Source organism: Zeus faber (genome assembly GCF_960531495.2).
Source record: "Zeus faber genome assembly, chromosome: 2".
Classification (NCBI taxonomy): Eukaryota; Metazoa; Chordata; class Actinopteri; order Zeiformes; family Zeidae; genus Zeus; species Zeus faber.
In genome coordinates, this window is record NC_137189.1 from 35607390 (window position 1) to 35627481 (window position 20092).

Here is a 20092-nt window from a genome sequence, read left to right on the forward strand (position 1 = left end):
TTTCATCTATAAGGTTAAGGAAGAGAGCGGCACGCTGTCGAGCGTCTGGCATGCTCAGCCCACTGGTCATTCAACCGGATGAAAGCTCACCGTCACAGGGCTTGTGCAACCGACACACACAAACACACACACACATACACAAATAGGGCAATAACAAACATCCCCCCCTCCCTCCCACCAGCTCCGCTTTAAACTAAAACACACACACACACACACAGACATAGACACAAACACACACACAGACACACACACACGCAAAAGAAAGGACGAGCGCTGAAACGCCAGTAAACTGTACAACACTTTTATTCCACACATGTACAACCCGCACTGGGCAATCCACTCCACTCCACTCTGATATGGGTCACAGATACAGGAACAATGACATTGTTGACGAAAGAAAACTTTCATCCGATCAGAAAAAGCAACAGGCACTCGGGTGCTGTAACGAGACGGTCGAATCAAAAAAAACTAAACAAACGAAACTAAACGCCCGCGTGGCGTCACGAGCGCAGGTCGTGGGAGGTGAGACGCCCCCCACGGCATCCACCCACCAAGTATTTACAACCACAAATGGGGGCGTGTATCTTGTTTTTGGTTATTCGACGTCTTTTGCGTTTTCGCGTACACCTCTCCAGTAAGGCAGGAAGAATACAGGGGTTGGCCCATGAGGCAACTGAGGTCATTAATGTCCACAAGGGAAAAATAAACAACTTTTTAAAATAGGGGATGATTGTGGCTCCGCCCCTCGCGAGTGCCTCGTGTCGATTACGCACATTTTAGTATTTTTACAGCTTATTGTGCGTAATCTCTGGGTGCGTTGCAATGATATTTCTCTGCATATATGTATGAACTTATGTATATGTATGTGACAAATAAACCTCCTGAATCCTGAATCTTGAAGTTTTGTAGTACAAGTATGGGCCCTGAAATGGAGGCGCCGCCCGGGGAACTTTTTCCCCAGGGGCCCCTGCCATGGACTGTGATGTGGGAGCAAACGGCGTTACACACACATGCACTGCAACCCTGAAATGATCCGGACATTACCAGGATGAGCTGTGTGTGTGAACGCACAAATATCTGAATCATTTGACCCGGACTTTACCCAGCCAGCACCTGTGTACAAAGTCTGTGTAATGTCCGATTGAGCGGTATGTGTGAACAGAGCAGGTGATTGTCCGGAGCATTCACAGGTGAGCGAGTGGGCGTGCCACTCCTGTCAGCTAATAACAGGAAACTGAGGCTACAATTTGCACAGGCTCACCAAAAATGGACAATTGAAGATTGGAAAACGTTGCTGCAACATTTAGATGGTAGGGTCAGAATTTAGCGTAAAGAACTGAAAGCATGGATCAATCCTGCCTTGAGGGTTAGGGTTAGGGTTCACACTGGTGGTGTAATGGTGTGGAGGATATTTTCTTGGCACACTTTGGGTCCCTTAGTACCAACTGAGCATGGTTTAAAGGCCACAGCATACCGGAGTATTGTAGCTGATTGTGTTTTCTTCAAGTATGTTTTCCTTGCACTGCATTCTCTGTCTGGTTGTAAGATTAAATAATGTAATGCTATTTAAAATTACTTTTAGGAGGATTTAAATGTATATTTAATACAACACAGTCAATTAATTCTATTATATAATTATAGGACCCAGAATCGCGATTGTGGCGCCTCCCCTTGCGGCTGCCTGCGCGAGCACCTTGTGTTGATTACGCACATTTTGGTATTTTTTAGTATTTATAGAGCTTATTGTGAGTAATCACCGGGTGTCATGACATTTCACTGCATATACTGTATGTATGAACGTATGTATATGTATGTGACAAATAATCTCTTGAACTTGAACTTGAAGTACTCACTGTTGGTTGCTGAATACTGATGTCAGTACAGAAAACGGTCACCGGTGTTGGATACAAACATCGGTAACATAGCAGGGTTATAAGAGTTTTGGCCAATTAGACCAATCTGTATTTACTTGAAAGGGACCTCCTCTGCGTCAAGGTCGTTACCGCGACAAAACACAAAAAAAAAACAACATAAAAAGCATCAATTGAAACACAAACTAGAGTCAACATCCCCAAAATGTTCGATATATATGTATAAAGTTAAAGGTAATTACAAATAATAAACCCACATGTTTGATAAAAAGCGTTTAACTACATCCTTCTCATGGAGTTGTATATGAATATGACTTCTTAAAGCGTCTTAAAACATGGATCACGGGTAAGATCGAGAGGCGAAGGAAGCGTTTCCGCCGAGCACTTTAAACTGTAAAATCTAAAAGGCGTGTCGGGGAAAGACCTTTGTGGAAAGCATGATGCAAGCGGTTACGGGATTGAGATTAGGGCGTGTAACATCTGACAAAGGCAGGGGGATCAGAATCGGCACTACGGGTTATCTGCGATTTTCGGTTTTAGGTCAAACGCGGGGTTACCGTGTTGGGCTTGAAATCTGTCCGTCGTTTTAACGATGCGGGAGGCAATGAAACTCGGGGAAATGGAACAACACGAGAACGGCACTCGCTGGTCTGACGTGGATTTTGTAAGGCGACAGATGTCGGTGGGAGAGGTCTGCGGCGTCTGTGCCCTCAGCTCTGAGTCTTGAGCAGGTCGCTGAGAACTGCAGATGAGAGAGAGATCAATTTAGATGGGATAGATACAATATATGGTGAAATGAGAGATACTGTGTATATATATATATATATATATATATATATATATATATATATATATATGTGAATGAATGAAAAACGATTCAAAAAAGTCATTTTTGAAAGGGCACCTAGAAAACTTGCAGGTAAATTACAACTTTCAGCATAAATCGATTATATATATATATATATATATATTTATATATATATATATATATAAATACAAGATACAGTATACTGTATGTTGCATACAACACAGAAGAAGAGTTACAGACAGTACAGAAAAGCATTTTAAAAGTGAAATTATCAATCTTACTGAGGAAATTCCGAAAATAGGAAAATATTTTTATAAATACAATGATCATAATTGTGAAATGACTGAAAATAATATTAAATATAAAAATTGCTCAAAAAAAAAGTATTGTTACATCTTTTATCTATTTATTAAAAAAATCTAAAAATAATGAACATCAGAGCCACTCTGCTCCCAGATTGAAATTAAATGAAAGGAAATGAAAAGCTGAATTCAAAGGACAAAAGGAATAACTACTTCACCGGGGCTTTGTGTAAAAAAAAAAAAATAGAATTGCACATTACATTCATGTCAATCAAAGTACAGTTTATCTATTTTCATGAATATCATAAATATCCCTCTATTAACCCATAAGAACAGGAGGGGTGAAGGTGTACATAAAGACCATCAAAACATGTCATACCTTGAGGGTCAGATTGGGCGCCGCGGTGGTCCTTGCCGCTCTCTGGGTCTGCACCTAAATGGAGGACGTGCAGTGCTAGTTATTAATAATCTGTATTAAACTTTATTGAATTCCACTTTTCTACAGGAGATTTTCAAAGTGCCTTTGAAGGTCAAAATATCACAATTGTTGCATGTATGGCTTGTGCGATACAAAAACAAAACAATCAAAAAGAGCAAAATCCTTTGTTTGCCCGACCGACTCCTGATTTCATTGAAAAGATTTGTTTGCAAACAGATGAATTGTTTGCGAGTCTGGCATGGCCGCGGTGCAGCCTTGGCTCTTTTTACTGTGTTCGATGAGATCGCTAAGAAGAATCCTGCCCAAACCTGCAGGGCAGAGCAGCTTCTTTTTTCTTTTTTCCCTCTCCAACCTCGCTCGGGGATTCTGGAACGAGGCCGGTACCGAGTCTTTGCTTCGCTTCCAGAAGGTCATAACATCATGGGTCATATCACGGGTCTTGTATTCGTCTGAAACCTCTTGTTTGTTATTTTGGGTATTGGGCTCACCCTGAAAACCAAACCTTACCTTTTTGGGGACAAACAACCCTCCTCCCACTACACCAGCGCCTTGTGTTTCTGACTTATCCGATACTACACTTCTAATGAATTTGAATCCTGAATCCGATTCCACAAAGCGGAATAACAATGACTGAGGAAAGACTGGGAAAGGACGACGAGGAAAACCACTTAAACACTCACCTCCTTGCAACTTGAAGCAAAGCTTCTTCTTCTGGTAGGCAAAGTAACTGGACGCGGCTCCGACGAGAGCCATCCCTATGGCGCTGGCGATCCCTGCAATCTGGCCAGTGCCGGCTTCAGCTGGACACACACACGCAGGAACACACACACACACACACACACACACACACACACACACACACACACACACAGAGTTAAAGTAAGACTTCACCCGCAGAGCTGAATTTCCATTTTACGGTTAAGTCCACAAGGTGGCAGTCAACGGCCAGCTGATCATAGCCCACAGCACTAACTCAAATGTAACTTGGAGAGGAATAAAAAAAAAAAGAAGAACAATCAACCATTCACAGACTAGTTACCAAGGCGCAACTTCTTGCGGTATAAAAATAATGAAAAGGTTTAACGCGTTTTGCCCTACACAGCCTCATGAGGAGTGTGAATGTGATGTAAAAGCTGCCGACTGATCTGTGTTTTCATGCCTGAAAATATGAGCGTCTGTATGTGTGTATGTGTGTGTGTTTGTGTGTATGTGTGTGTGTGTGTGTGTGTGCGTGCGTGTGCGTACATGTGTGTGTTGGGGTACAGACCACAGGGTGTGTGAGCTCTGGGCGTGCACAAAAATGGGCGACGCACAGATATGCGTGAGTCATAGACAGGAAGCGTGTCTCATAATGGGGCGGTTTACATAAAGAGTTGGGCGTCGCCCAGAGAGAGAGAGAGAGAGAGAGGGAGAGAGAGAAAAGAGGGCGATCGAACCCTCCACGGGACGCAAGATCCAACGACCGAACGAAACAGTGAAGAAGGAAGAAAACTACAAGGAAGAGCGAGGGGAAAAAACGCCCAGGGGTGCCCTTCCGTTCCAACATGGCCGACTGGGGAAAACCGTGTGGTTTGTGCACACGGCTCTTGTGCAAAATACTCCCCCCCGGACCCCCCCGCCGCCAGAATCATAAATGACAACAGATTGTCCGACTCCAAAACGTTCAACAGGCTTTATTGAGACCGCAGCAAATTCAAACAGCAGAGACCAAAAGAAAAACCCAAAAAATCAAGAACCATAAATACACAGAAAGTTACAAAGGCAGAGCACAGGGGAGGGACTGTGACGAAGTGGGGATGAGATGGAATCCAAAACTATCGGGTGAAGCTGTGCCTTCCCTCTATTTTCTATTTCTAAGAGGTTGTTTTCTTTCTTTCGTTTTTTAACCCCTACGTTTTTTGTTTTTTTGTTGTTGTTTTCTTTGCACTTCAAATCAGAAGGAAGGCCAAAGCCGCCCCCGCATCGCGGCGTGAGGGGGTTAACGCTGTCGCCACGGACGAGAATCTCTGGAAATTTTGAATTTTCGTTGGGTTTTGGTTTTTTTTTCCCCCCGCGCGTTTCAGAGCAAACACCTCGCCCACCGTCCCCAAAAGGCGTTTGAGATTAATTCTGTGTCGTCAGTGGAAAAACAACAACAACAACAACAAGCAAAGAGAACCCGATCCACTATCCCTCAAAACCACAGAAAGTAGAAATATCATTATATATAACTATGTCACTTTGACAGAGGGTGTCCTGTCTTTTCCAAGACCTGTCCTTGGTTCGGCCTTGATTTTTATTTTTATTTTTTTTTCAAATCTGTCCATTCCGGAAATTCTACAAATGAATGACTCACATCACAACAATTTAAACACCAGGGTGTGTGTGGGAGAAAAAACGGTGCCGAGTTACGCCGCCCTTATCTTTTTCCTTTCTTCTCTAAGTGGCGTTTTCTTGCTGGTACACACCACACACGTCCCCCGACCTTAAGCGATTTCCACCAAATCATCAAGTCCGTTACGTAAAAACGGCTGTGCGAGCGGGCGGGGCCGGCTCCCCGGTTCATTGTCCGACCGTGTCCAGCATTTCCATGACTCTCTCTAACAGCGGCACCACCACTCGCTTAAAGTTGGACATCCAAATAAAGACTTCGTCGGGCGTGTTAGCGTATAGCGTCTTCAGGATTTGGGCCCACAGATGGTTTAGATCTGCAACGACACAACCGGAGCAGAGTTTTAGCCGACTGGCACCAACGTTTTTTTTTTTTCAGATTATTTTCGACTGCACGCCCGAGGCTCAGGGCTCGTATTCGTCAAACAGGCGAGATGCACGCTGAAAGTCCCCGCTACGCATGGAGAGAGAGAGAGAGAGAGAGAGAGAGAGAGAGAGAGACGGAGCTGATCGCCCCCTCAGAGGCCGCACAGAGGACCCAAAACGTAATTGCGTTTTTTTTTTGATCAACGGCATCGCGTTGTTTTCAAGGGCTTTAATGCGTGATCGGAATGACGGATTAATAGATCCGGGACCATTTTTGAGGCCTGCGCGGTATGAAGAAATATTTGCGACGCACGCTAACATTGTTCAATTTTGCAATGACGATATGACTTGCGATATATAAACAAATATTGAGGTGTGCGTATTAGCTATACAGTTCCTCTTCTTTTATAGGTGCTCTGCTAACATAGAAACATTGAATAGACTATGGCCCCTGAATAAAGAAATTAAATAAACGATTTTGAACATGCTTTTATTGAACAGATTGCACGTGAATACCCAGCCAGAACATTAATTGAATTAAGACATTATAGCTACAAGAAATTAGAGGTGAATTTCCCCTGCTCCCTGGACAAGTATTTTCTTCGAAACTCAACAGAGACATCTCTCGAAATTAAAAAAATATATATCTTGGGGGGAAAACAACACAGATTACGGTTTTCCGAGTCCCGCGAACGCGGCGTCACTTTGTTTCGAGCGCGCTCAACCGGAGAGGCGCGTGTCCGCGTCTTCTAACAGAGAAGGAGTGCGCTGTTTAATCCGTCGCGGATGCCGTTGTTTTCACCGACGGAAGAAAATGAATAAATAAACAGTAAAATGATTTCTCTTTTTCACCGCGTTTCAGGCAGTCTTTGCAACGTGTTTGTCGCGCGTGTTCATATCACGACGACGATGAAAATACAATACATCGGTTAGCACTGATATTTTTTTTTTATATTGTTCTTATTTTTGGAAAAAAAACAAAAAACGTTTCGGAGCTTTACATAAAACATCCCGGGCATGATCACGCTTTGCATTCGGAGTGTGCACGGAGAGGAAGGGCTGTTCACTGACAGGTCTGTTGTCAATGTGTTTGTCAGAGGGAGAGAGCGACAGTGGGGCAAGGAGGGGAATATAGTAGAAAAAATATATATAAATATAGTAAAAAAAAAAAAAAAAAAAAAAATAAAAATTTAAAATCAGTCAATGTTGATATTGTGGTATGGTAGTCATGACGACGCCTTGCAGCCGTTTCGTTTTTAAAGGTCTGGCATCCTCTCGCCTTTGCGCGGGGACATGATCTTCATATGCCGCTATATAACACACCCACAACTCCAGGGACACCGATCAACGTTTGACTCGTTCTACAAGTTGTTGGCCCAGGTCATGGCTGTTGCAAAGTTTTGCCTCTTTCTTCCCCTTGTTGCCCAAAAAGGCACAACAACTTTTATTTCTGCAGAGAGGTCACGGGAAATGATTCCCTCTTCTCATTATCCCTCTTAATGAGTTGACGGTGAAGCATTCCCAACACATCTCTCCTCTCCCGAATCCCGCTGGGGATAGGAGTAGTTTCCCCGGTTAATGAAAAGGCTTTCACTCAGACGCCCGGGAAACAAATTTCCGTCCGTTTCCGTTTTTTTTTAGGAGGATCTCTGGGCGGTTTAGTCGTTCCCAAGAGTTGTTTCCCCTGCTCTGAGGGGCTTAACAGACGTGGGCCCCCGGTCTCCAGTCTTTACAAAAGACGGCGGCGAATCGCATTTTTCGCCCCGTTAACCGTGAACCGCTAATATCCACCCGAACCCGGCAGAGGTCCGTGTCCTTCCCAAGCAGGAAACAGGAAACAACCTCTTCCCACCAAGCTCTTAAAAAGAAATCCCCCTCCTTCGGGGGGGGCCAGCGCAGCGCCGCGACAAAGACAGGAATTCCCCGCTTTCCGAGCGGGACGGGAGCAAAGCGAGTAGTTACCTTGAGGGTTGTCTCCGGCGGCACCTGCGGGCGTGGGGGGAGGAAAAAAAAGAGCGGGATTACTCACAACGCAGCGTCGCACAAAACAACGTTTTCACTCCTGCCGACGCGGCGGGAAAAGTGGAAATCATAACTTTACCTGGACCCTGGGCCCGGCCTGGATTCAAAAACAAGAGGGGGCGGGGGGAGAGAGACAGGGGGGTTAAGGGAGGAAATCAAATCAAATCAAATCAAAAGCACGGCAAAAGATTAGAATTGTCGACGGTCGCTTCGAAGCGGGATTCTGCCGCTATATTTGCAGGTTTTTTCCGTGCGTTCCCTTTGCGACGGAGTCCGTTGGTCGCTACGCTTTTCGGAAGTGACTCCTAAATCTTGCTTTGAATACGGGCTTTCTGCATGAAGTCGCGCCGAGCGTGACTGTCTGGTCGCCCTGTTCCAGCCGCTATAAATAGGCCAAAGCCTCTCTGTTGTTCCCGTTGGCACGACAGCACAAAGTCAGTTCGTTTTTGCTTTAAATTAATTGGGGGGGCTGGGGGGGGGGTGGGGGCCGTTGTTGCGGTTAAGGAGCGAGATGACTCCAGTTCACGTCCTCCTCTGCTTTTCGTGAAGAATCCGATTGAACAGAATAACGGGCATGTGGCTCTAATTATACTGGCGATCATTTTCCTTTCTATTACCAGAGTTCTTCCCTCAGTGGAAAAAAACAAAAACAAAAACAGGCTAATAACTTCAACTCACTGCATTCCCCGACTACGCGAGGAGAGAGAGAGAGAGAGAGAGAGAGAGAGAGAGAGAGAGAGAGAGAGAGAGAGAGAGAGAGAGAGAGAGAGAGAGAGAGAGAGAGAGAGAGAGAGAGAGAGAGAGAGACGGAGAGATTCAACCCAATTTTCTTTTTCACCCGACGACGCCGCACTATGTTTGAAATGCAGTTTGAGGATCTGAGAGCAGGGGGTCCTACAATAGACGTCTTTCTGCTGTGCGCCGTGAGGAAGTTGTTCAAAAGCATGGCAACCCGCTTCAAAACAAAACCACCCGAGTGCTTTGTGGTGATTCATCAGCGATGACACACATTTTTTATTTTAGTAGGTAGGAAGGTTGTTTTGACGACCATTATCTATCTGATTTTCATTTTATATCACATATATAATACATTTTGTGTGTGTGTGTGGGTGTGTATATATATATATATATATATATATATATATATATATATAAATGTTATATAAATAACTACATTACTATAATATTATAAATAACATTATATATAATAAATATTATATATTTATTTATTAATTATAAATATATGAGCTATATGAGATTCTATATTATAAATATATATAAATATATATATAAATATATCTATACAATATATAAATGAATGAATAATAAATATATATTTGTTGTTACCATACTTTAATTGGGTTAGTAAACTATATTAACAATATTATTTATAATATATATATTTTTTTATTGCTAAATGCATAAAATATTATAATAATATAATAATTACAATAACTTCCCCCGAATTCCCTTTTACTTCTTTCTTTTTCACATTTTCCTAACTCCTTGCACACTTCATCCTCGGAGCCCCACAATGAGTTCTTACGATGATAACCGCACATGTGGCAGAAAAAACTTCTAAACAAGAAGAATCTTTGTTTTAGGAGTGAGATAACGTACACTAAAATCACTCCTGGGACGGACATATTTTATTCCAAAATATGGTCCAAGAGGGGGGCAGGGGTCACCCATAAGATGAAATGCCCAAATCCACCAGAGATAAACACTGAAAACCCCCCACTGGCTTTACCTCCTGAACCGCCCGACCTTCCACCATCAGGCTTGTACTCGCCGCCGCCGCCAAGTTCCTCCAGGTCCGAGTCGTCGAAGGATCCCCCGCCTTGACGAAAAAACGGTAACAACCACAGAATCGGCACAAAGGCCAAACCAAAAGACCAAACCAAAAGAAGACGGAAGGCTGCTCGCTGGGAACCTTAAAGCCAATGACAAACACTGAAAAACCATACGATTTAACTGTCTACACTCAAGGAAAGATTACACTCAGCATTGTATACAAATGAACACGTTATGGGAGGAACTGTCACAATTTACAAATAAATCAAGTACAATAAATCTTAATATAAATTTAAAAGAATTGATACTACTCTTTTGCAAGTCGCTATCAAGGTTTTTCAATACCAGAAAAGCTTAAATATACAGCGTCCCTCCATCCTGAAATATATAATGTGTTACTTTTACAAATTATTCTACAAATAAATGCGTTTTACAAATAAATGTTGTATGTGATTAAAGACATTTCCATATGTTCCATAAGATTTATGAAAGAGCCTAAAATCAAGAAATTATCACTTATTTTGATATTATTATAATTGATGTTAATTGTTTCTACTGAAAACACTGAGTTAAAGGTTGTGTACTGCTTATAAAAAAATGCACATTGGCGGCACTATGCGGACCGGACTTACCGCCTCCACCTCTCGGCGGCTTGACAGCAGGTTTTTCGGGCGTGGGGTCGTCTGTAGTTAGAGAAACGGTAAAACGTGTTCCGGTTAATGTTCCAAATTGGGTTCCTAGCCAGACAGAACCCCACACAAGGGGACGGACATCCTTACCTGGGCCGAGCGCGTCCCCGAGATCGAGCTCAAAGCCGCCTGGTTACGTAGAATATCCCCCCAATAAAAAGAAAGAGAGATGAATCAATGAATATCAAAGAACTCCAGTGGCCAGTGACTTTATTTATATATATATATATATATATATATATATATATATATATATATATATATAACAATTCAATTCAATTCAAGAGGTTTATTCGTATATATATATATATATATATATATATATATATATATATATATAAAATTTCTATCGCTCCTTTAGCTCTTTATTTGTAATATTCTTTGTCGATTTTAGGTTTTTCTGCTATCGTGGAACACTGTGTGATACTCGTGTCTTCATGCGGCGTGGCCCCGCCGTCGCCGCACTTACCGCCACCACCTGACGGTTTCTTTGGCTTCTCCGGCTTCTCCGGTGTACTGGCGGGACCTACAGATCCATAATACGAGCAGTTACAGCAGCAGACGGTTGAGTAGATGTATGACATCAAAAAGCCTTTGAACGAGGTGATATTTACCTTCGTCAAAGGCATCCAGGAGATCGAGGCCGCCTGGAAACAAAAACGTGAGTGTTTTTTAGCTGGCGTCTAGATTTTGCTGGCGACTCTTGCACTATTTTCAATGAATGACATTTACATAATATTATTCAATATGGTAAAGGGTAAATGTCGTTCAGACTCAGAATCAGTTTAAATCGCCAGGCACATTTACATATACAAGGAATTTCTTCTGGTGAGGTTTGGTGCTTTTCACTACAGACCATGAGCATAAAAATATGTAAAAATTAACATAACAGTCTGAAAAAGTCTAGAATAAAATAAACATAAAACTAAATTGAATTAAAAAATATATATAAAAAGTAAAAATGAAAAATACGATTGTCAAATATATACAAATAGCCAAAAAAATACAAAACCGAAATAGTCAGATATTTAACATATACAAATATACAAAATGCGATACTATGCACAGGATAAATAGTTGTTATGGGGTATAAATAATAAATATTAATTATTACTACGCTAAGTATCTTATTAAATAATCTAGGTGTATATACCTATACAGTATATCATATATAAGTAGTTTATAATGAGTATATAAACAATACACTGTATAGGAATATATGAACAGTCAGCTCCTTTTTAGTTATTTCTCTTAAATGTAATGCTGTATATGATATTTGTGTGTTTTGTGTGTGTGTGTGTGTGTGTGTGTGTGTGTGTGTGTGTGTGTGTGTGTGTGTGTGTGTGTGTGTGTGTGTGTGTGTCTGTGTGTTTGTGTGTTTGTGTGCATGTAAGTGAGCGTGTCTCCACTTACCAGAATCGCCCCCAGCTGGCTTCTTGGGCTCTATCAGGACAAAGAACACATCGTCCGGTAATGAGAGACGCCACGGAATACATATTTATTTCTTATTTAACGAATAATCAAGAGAGAATAAATACAATTTTATCAACGCTGCTGTCTTTTTATTTTGTGTACAAATGCACAGTGCATCGACACAAAATTATAAAAATAAAAAGTTCAATTGCAGCGGTCAAAACATTTATTGTATCCATAACAACCAACCATCCCTCAGAGGACGCTACAATACTATGCACGCTTCCCCTGCTCGTCGTGATTGGTTGGCCCATCGAGGGGGAAAAAAAAAAAATTTCAATACGCTGTGCTTTCGGGGAGCCGTTTGAAATTTTCGGAAGCGCCGCGCTCGTACAGACGAGCAGCATCCCACAGCGCCAGCCTTCCCACTGGATTCCATGTAGGACGACACTACTCGCAAAAAAACACTCGCCCGCACTATGAGATTCGAAATTGAAAAGGAAAAGAGAAGCAAACCGTCAGGCTTGGGCTTCACTGGGACGGCGGGTGTCGGGTCTGAAAAGGAGAGAGGCAACGTCAACTTCGGTGAAAACATAGCGAAGAACATTCGATGTGAGCTGCAATACGCCGGGTGATGTAGAGGCAAAAATGACTCGGTCACTCACCGGGTGCGAGGGCGTCGAACAGATCAAGTTCTGTAGGAGCAGAGACATAAATGACGGTCAGGAAGACGGAAGCAGGTGGGTGCGGCGATCATTTCCGTGTTTGCTCGCTTGAGAACGTACGCGTACCAAGTCAAAATCACTGGCTAAGGCTGCGTTCACACCGCGGGCCACAGTTTTCAATTTGGATGTGGGTCTCCCCGTTATGGACGGAGGAATCCGAGCAATAAATCCGAATTGAGCACTATGGCTTGCAGTGTGAACGTAGACTCAATGTCCACCTCGAAAAAAGATGGTGGCAAAGGGGTCAGATTTGACTGCGATGAACATTCTTCCAACTTCCTTTCGTGTTCCTAGTATATGCAACTCTTTTCGAAGCCATTATTTAAATGTTTAAGTAAATGTGTAGCAATTCATGTAGGTCAGTTGGGACCGGATTTTCCTGTCATATAAACCTCTATACATGCAAATGAGAGTATGTCCTGTTTGCGGTTCCCTGTCTGCGCTTCCTGGCAGATTAATATACGGAGGCCAACTACTCCAAAAAAAAAAAAAAAAACTTGTTCCAAACTCCCGAGCATTAATACGGCGCATGGGGACATGTTGATGTCGATAGTGATACATCTACCGTATTATGATAGGGGACAAGATATCGTCTGGGACTCTGCTCATCCTGATATTGTGATATAGTTTAGCGCTGTCTTTCATAAGCTGCATGACGGTAAAATAATCGGTTTTCTGAATGCCATAGGTGCATAAGTGCTCGGTCATGACGTCCACATAACTAACGATTGCTTTTGGGCTTAAATATCCTATGAAATTCCCGGTCGTCATGCCCAAAACATCGTCAAATTATCCATATTGAGTTATTGGTCAACAAATATCGATGAGTGATATTTGACTGTCGATATCGCCCAGCCCTGCAGAGTTGACGCCGCTCCCACTCTTCTGCTATAAATTAGAACCACGGAGCCCCTAAAACACCTTTGTGCCAACATGTCTGAAGACGCTCGGCGACACGGAACAGAAAAGGGTGAAGAACCCAAACTGGACAGGCGCTTGAAGTTCCACATTACTGCAGGGGATTTGCTTCCGTTCACATTCCGGTCACAAGAGCAAGATCAAGAGGTTTATTTGTCACATACATATACATACGTTCATACTGTACATAACTGCAGTGAAATGTCTTTGCAACGATTGTGCGATTATGCACAATAGTTTCTGAACCAAACATAATAGCTAACCTAATTCCTGCCTAGCAACTAACTGAAACTAACTGATTCCTAAAACATAATGCAGTTTGTGAACAGAATGATATAAATTAAATTAAATAAGACTCAAAAGGTAATACAGAGTGGGGGTACAACATAGAAGTAAAGGGGATAGACTTATGTATATGGGATAGGCTATTTGTATATACAGATATGTGCAGTAAAGTGCATGTGAACTGAGCACTAGCGGGGTCAGGCACTGGTGTTGGGCTATGAGGCCTGGCTTGCTGTCGGGGTTCCAACTCGTCCGAAAAGGGGTTTGACGGGGTTGAGGTCGGGACTCTGGCCAGTCAGGTTCTCCCACATTAATCTCAGCAGACCATTTCTGTGCGGACTGCTTGAACAGGAAAAGGCCTTCCACAAGCTGTCGGTAACATAAAAATCGTCCTGGGCGTCATTATATTCTTCAGCGTTAACGTTTCCCTTCACGAGAGGCCCCAGACCATGAAAAACAGCCCCGGAACATTGCTCCACCTCCACCGAATGTTATTTGGCACGGTGAATTCGGGCAGGTAGGTCCATCGGACAGCCAGATGTCGAAGCATGATTCATCACTCCTGAGAGCTCACTTCCAACCGCTGCACGGCTTGTGTAGCCGGGGAAAGATATTTCAGAAAGCTCCCGACATGTATTTTTCTGCCGTTGCTTCCAGGGGCCGGTTTGAACTCTGCAGTGCATGTTGCAACCGAGGACAGACCTTTCCAAAGTGCTGCATAAGTCAATGTTCCTGTGTGACGCAGCACTTGGCAGCCGAGCTGTCGTTACCCCAGCGAGCTTCCACAACAGCGCAAAAAGGCGGAGGCCGTCTTTACAAGATGTAAGAACAGAAGACGAAAGAACCACCGGAGAACATGGCCCAAAACACCGCTGTCAGAATACTCAATATGAACTTTTCCTTCTTTATCCCACGCCAGAAAAGGGGGTGCGGTAACACACCGTATGAGACTGTCTCGCTCCCCTGTTTTCGGGAAAGCGGGACCACGCGGCCATTGCTTTAATTCCTGTTTACAGACCGTGCATCGTGCGTGGAACGGTAGTGACGAGGGACGTGAAAGCGGTGGTCGGACCAATCGGAGGCGGCGCTTCGAGACGCTCTGGCCGACGTGGACTGGGACATGTTCCAATGAAGTTCCAGTGACATCAACGAGTTTACAGAAGTAGCTACAAGCTTCATAGCTACGGTAGCGGACAGCATCGTTCCCACAGTGAAAGTTCAAGTCCTTCTAATCTGGAGCGGTGGAGAGCATCCTAACAGGCAACATCACTGCCTGGTTTGGGAGCTGTACTGCTCAGGACAGGCGGGCCCTGCAGAGGGTGGTGCGTTCAGCCCAACGTACCACTGGAACTACCCTCCACTCCCTGCAGGACTTATACACCAGGAGGTGTAGTAGCAGAGCCCGCAGGATCATGAAGGATCCTCACCACCCCAACAACGGACTGTTCCAACTGCTGCGGTCGGGCAAGCGCCTCCGCAGCCACACAGCGAGAACAGAGAGACTGAGACGGAGTTTCTTCCCTCAAGCCATAAGAACTGTCAATGCTGACCTCACCAGGGGGCCTCACTGAGTCACATACTGTACATAGGCCCCCACTGCATTACTGTACTGTATGTAGTATACTGTACTGCATACTGTATCACTGCACTGGGTTACTGCATACTGTGCTGTATTGCTGTTCTGTTCGGTGTTACTGTATTGCTGTGTGGTACTGTTGTATACTATACTGTCCACCTCCACACACACTACCTCACTATATTCACTTGCCACTGCACATATTGTATCTGTATATACAAATAGCCTATCCCATATACAACTCTATTCCTTTTACTTCTATTTTGTACCCCCACTCTGTATTACTTTATCGAGTCTTATTTTATTTTTATTTTATTTTATTCACATTATTCTATTCACTAACTCTGCTTTATGTTTTAGGAATCAGTTGCTTTCAGTTAGTTGCTAGGTAGTAATTAGGTCAGCTATTATGTTCGGTTTAGACCTTATTGTGCATAATCTCCGGGTGCGTTGCAAAGACATTTCACTGCATATATTTATGAATGTATGTATATGAATGTGACAAATAAACCTCTTGAATATTGAGAAGGGGGTGCATTGTGGTGGCACCCATTTCCTGGATCAAGTTGTCGGAACAGCGAAACAAGGGCTCTCAGAGCTAAGACAAAAGACAAAGTAAGCACTCGGGGGCGTCCAGATCACCCCCTCATTTTGTTCTTCTCTTGTTCTGAACATGTGTTTTTGGTCAAAAAGTTCTACTTCTTTTTAAGTATGCATTCGCCTTAACAGTTGAGGGGCCTCTCGTCACTACGGCCCATTCCGCCGCCAATGACTTCCTACCTCCATCAGCAACAGGGAGGGCACCCAAGAGTAACTTCTTGGTCCACCTGGCAATGGCAGTTAAACTGAGGGCACTTACCTTGGCAAAAGTATTTTTGACCCGCCATTCAACTGCACCATGCATGATGGCCGGTGACCCGTGGCCAGTGAGGGTCATGTTATCAGTCCTATATTGTCTGAGCTGGTCGACGCACAGAAAACAGAGACTAATGCCTGTCATTATGTTGCATTTACAAAAATAAATTACCAGCGAACTTCTCATGACTCCAAGGTTATTTTCCAACCGAAGCCAATTTTACCCCCATTTGGAGGTGTTCATTTTGGCTGCCAATAGTTACTGAGTCCTCTTAAAGGTCTTTCCACATACTTCTAGTGTATTCGTTAATTCCTACAGCCTGAGGAGTAACGTGACTGGCATGACTCACAGCTCAAACTATTGAGTTGTCTCAATGCCACAACAAAGCAAATGCCAACACCCTTTGCCTGAAATGGCTATCAAACTTTTAGGGTTTATATTTAGGATGTACTCACCGTACTGTCTCCATAACCAAACTGACAACTTTTACCACAATTGCTTAATTCATGTTGAAAATCTGAATAGTAACAACCGCTGCACGACAAACCACCGTTTGATGTATAAACAAAAACAAAAAAACTTAGAAGACAGGATATTCATGTGGTATTACTGCTGCAGTGTCTGTCTTTGGAGGTTCTGGTAATGGCTTGCGTGCCTGTGGTTCGCTGTGCCCAATCAGAGACCTCCTCTCCACAGACCTGGAAGGCCTGCATGCAAAAAGCAGGGCTGCTTTGATGATGTTCAAATGATGATCACGACTATTTTACTCAGAATCATGATCACAGTTGTGTATCACGATTATTCATCCATTTTGGGGAAGACAATTACTTTATTGCATTTTGTAAATCAACAGAAAACTGCCTTCACTGTGATAATGTCTTCTATAAACCTATAGATAAAAAAAACTCAAATGTACACATTTTTGCATAAAAATAGGACTTTCTTCCAATCTTCTTAAGGCTATATATAAATTGCATTTTACTAACAAAAAGAATGGCACCACATGGCACCAAATATATTTATTTTAATCCCAAACAAGAGTGTCAGTTACATTAAACTGTGTCACTGTTCAGGCTTGTTCGTTCAACCTCACTCTATTCACATTCACATGCCACTTTAATTCACATGCCACTTTAATGCACATATCTGTGTATACATAGGCATATTCCCTCTATCTATTCCATTTTATTTCATTTTATTTTTATTGTATTTTATTCTATATATTTTTATTTAATTCTATAAGTATTCAACTTACTGTATTACGTTTTAGGAGTCAGTTAGTCGGTCTATTAGAAAGAATTTTTTTATTTTTATTTTTTCCTCGGACATAGTGTGCTATCACCGGGTGCGTTGCATTACATTTCACTGCATATATGTATGAAAGTATGTATATGTATGTGACAAATAAAAATCTTGAATCTTGAATCTCTTGAATTACACCTGCAGCTTTTTTCATTCGTCGTCGAATGCTGCCCACTGCTCCTGGCTGCCGCCCCCCCTCCCCGGAGGAAGGACAAGCCAGGATGGGTTAAATGCAGAGGCCACATTTCACCGGCCACCATCCAAAGCACGTGCATGTGTGTGTGCATGCATGTGTTGTAGTGTGGTGTGTCAGGTGACAATTAAAGATTCTTCTTCTTCTTCTTCTTCTTCATGGTTCTGCGTTGAACAGCCCCAGGAGGTACGCCGTGGATGTCAACGGCGGTGCTCGTATTACTGGTTCTGCGTCGGGAATTAGGCACCGCCCTGACGTGTAGTTACCAGTACATTTCTGGAGAAGCGACTGTAAGCTACAGCGACGGCCCCTGCGGGCTACGCCGGTGACATAGAGACCCATAGAACTATAAAGCAGCCTTCATACATCCTTACTTCGGTAGCTGTACCTTGTGCTGGACTACTGGGGTGCAACTTCCATCGTTGTCAACTGTCTTTGTTTTGGGCGAACTGAATCAGAACGGCACCGTCATCCACTTTTCTCCCATTTATTTCAGTGTTGTTAACATCATTCAAGGTCCTGTGCCGGATCGGTTAAAAGAGGACTTCATGTGGGTGGGTCGGATTACTTTTTGTCAGACCCTGATGACCTCGAGCAGATTTCTCCTACCGCTACACATTTTCAAATTTACAATGGATTCCACAGTACCTAAACGAAATGCACACATATACTGTAGATAAAAACGAAATGTCAATATATGAATGAAAAATTTAATAAGGCCGTATTAGAACGCTCCTGCTGAATCCAAACCCGGGGCCTTATATTTGACACCCCTGATCTTTAGTTTGTTTATTTTTTTTTATTATGACATTTTTTGAGTGGGTGGCACACAAACATTTCTTTGGTGGCTTAACATAATAAGTGGGTGTGGTCCTCATTGTGAGATGGCATTTGAGCATCAGCCGATCATGCATCCTGCAGCAGCACTAATCCGGGTGTTGGACTGGTATTTTATGGCAATGATTTGAGGTGGCTGGGTAAACTTAGAAAAGGAACCCTCCGTGGGCCTCCCGTGTAGGGTGCAGTCCATTTAACTCCCTTAAAGGGCCTACGTTTTAGTTGGCGGTTAATTGTCGCAGACAACGGATTTAACCGCGATTAAGCGATTTTTATCATATTTTGCCTATAACGGTGTCATGACACACCAAAAACCTCATGAAGAAGAGGCATTTGTTGACGCCGAAACAGAGCATTTCGGTTATCTTCCCTCAACACGATTAACTGAAGGAAATGGGCCAAATCCCATGACGATGGTGTCTGACGATTTTTTTTTTTTTTTTTTTTTAACCGTGAGATCACGATCAGCTCCAAAACAATCGCGATCGGACGATGACGTCGGGTTTGCCGCTATAGGCTGCGGGCCTATAGCGGGGTGGAAGCCTGTGAGTGGAAAACCTTACCTTGCGCGTTTGTCCCGATGTAGACCCAGAGGAGAGCGACGATCCACGGACAAAACTTCATGCTGGCTTTGGTTTTTTTGTCGGGGGTTGGGGGGGGGGCGGTGGCGGTGGGGGTTTGGCGCAACTTAACGCGGTGACTGAGCCTGCAAACCGAGTTACCGGTGCCTCCCCGTCCGATCGAAGTCGTCTGCTACGTGCCCAGCGGTCTCGCTTGTCGACTGGGGCAGAAGCGGCACCGGGGCTCGGTGTCTAGTTACATGCGCGTTACAACTTTCCTCTGGAACTTCAGACGCGCCCCGCACGGGTGTGGCTGCGCCGGGACGGGGGGGGGGGGGGGGGGGGGGGCTTACTGCGCCTGCGTGTTGTTCCGCAGCCATACATACCAACAAACACACACGTGAAGATATATATATATATATATATATATATTTATTTTTTATTATTATCATTTTTTTTTTTTACTAATTTGAAAATGTTGAGCTCTGAAGTACACACACGGCAACGACGCGAATATAGAAATAATAATAATAATAATAATAATAATAATAATAAAAAAAAAGTCATCAAGGCGAAGATCGATAATACTGTAGCGCTGCAATATATAATACTAATTTAAAAAAACAACAACCTCAACAACGCAATTATAGATACAAAAACACTTTAACGACGCTAAGAAAAAAAACCCCACTTACTCCACGCGAGTATAGATTAAAAAAAATTTACAAAAAAAACAACTTTATTTATTATTTATTAAATATATTTT

At 43.1% G+C, this 20092-nt stretch overlaps 1 protein-coding gene across 2 annotated transcripts; it reads right to left on the reverse strand.

The window, feature by feature from the left end:
• Positions 1 to 285: 285 nt before the first annotated feature.
• On the reverse strand, positions 286 to 19635 carry cd99 (CD99 molecule). 2 transcript variants are annotated; one of them, XM_080024477.1, is made up of 14 exons: positions 19330 to 19635; positions 12740 to 12769; positions 12591 to 12629; positions 12075 to 12104; positions 11276 to 11308; positions 11131 to 11187; positions 10752 to 10790; positions 10605 to 10655; positions 9929 to 10018; positions 8258 to 8275; positions 8119 to 8142; positions 4101 to 4220; positions 3361 to 3414; positions 286 to 2613 (listed from the first exon to the last, which is right to left on the reverse strand). In XM_080024477.1, the coding sequence occupies exons 1-14, from the start codon at positions 19388 to 19390 to the stop codon at positions 2582 to 2584; spliced, it is 678 nt and encodes a 225-aa protein (XP_079880603.1). In that variant the 5' UTR covers positions 19391 to 19635; the 3' UTR covers positions 286 to 2581. The 2 variants fall into 2 exon arrangements, with proteins under 2 accessions (XP_079880603.1, XP_079880604.1); XM_080024478.1 differs by lacking the exons at positions 286 to 2613; positions 3361 to 3414; positions 4101 to 4220 and adding an exon at positions 5079 to 6107.
• Between the last annotated feature and the right edge of the window lie 457 nt (positions 19636 to 20092).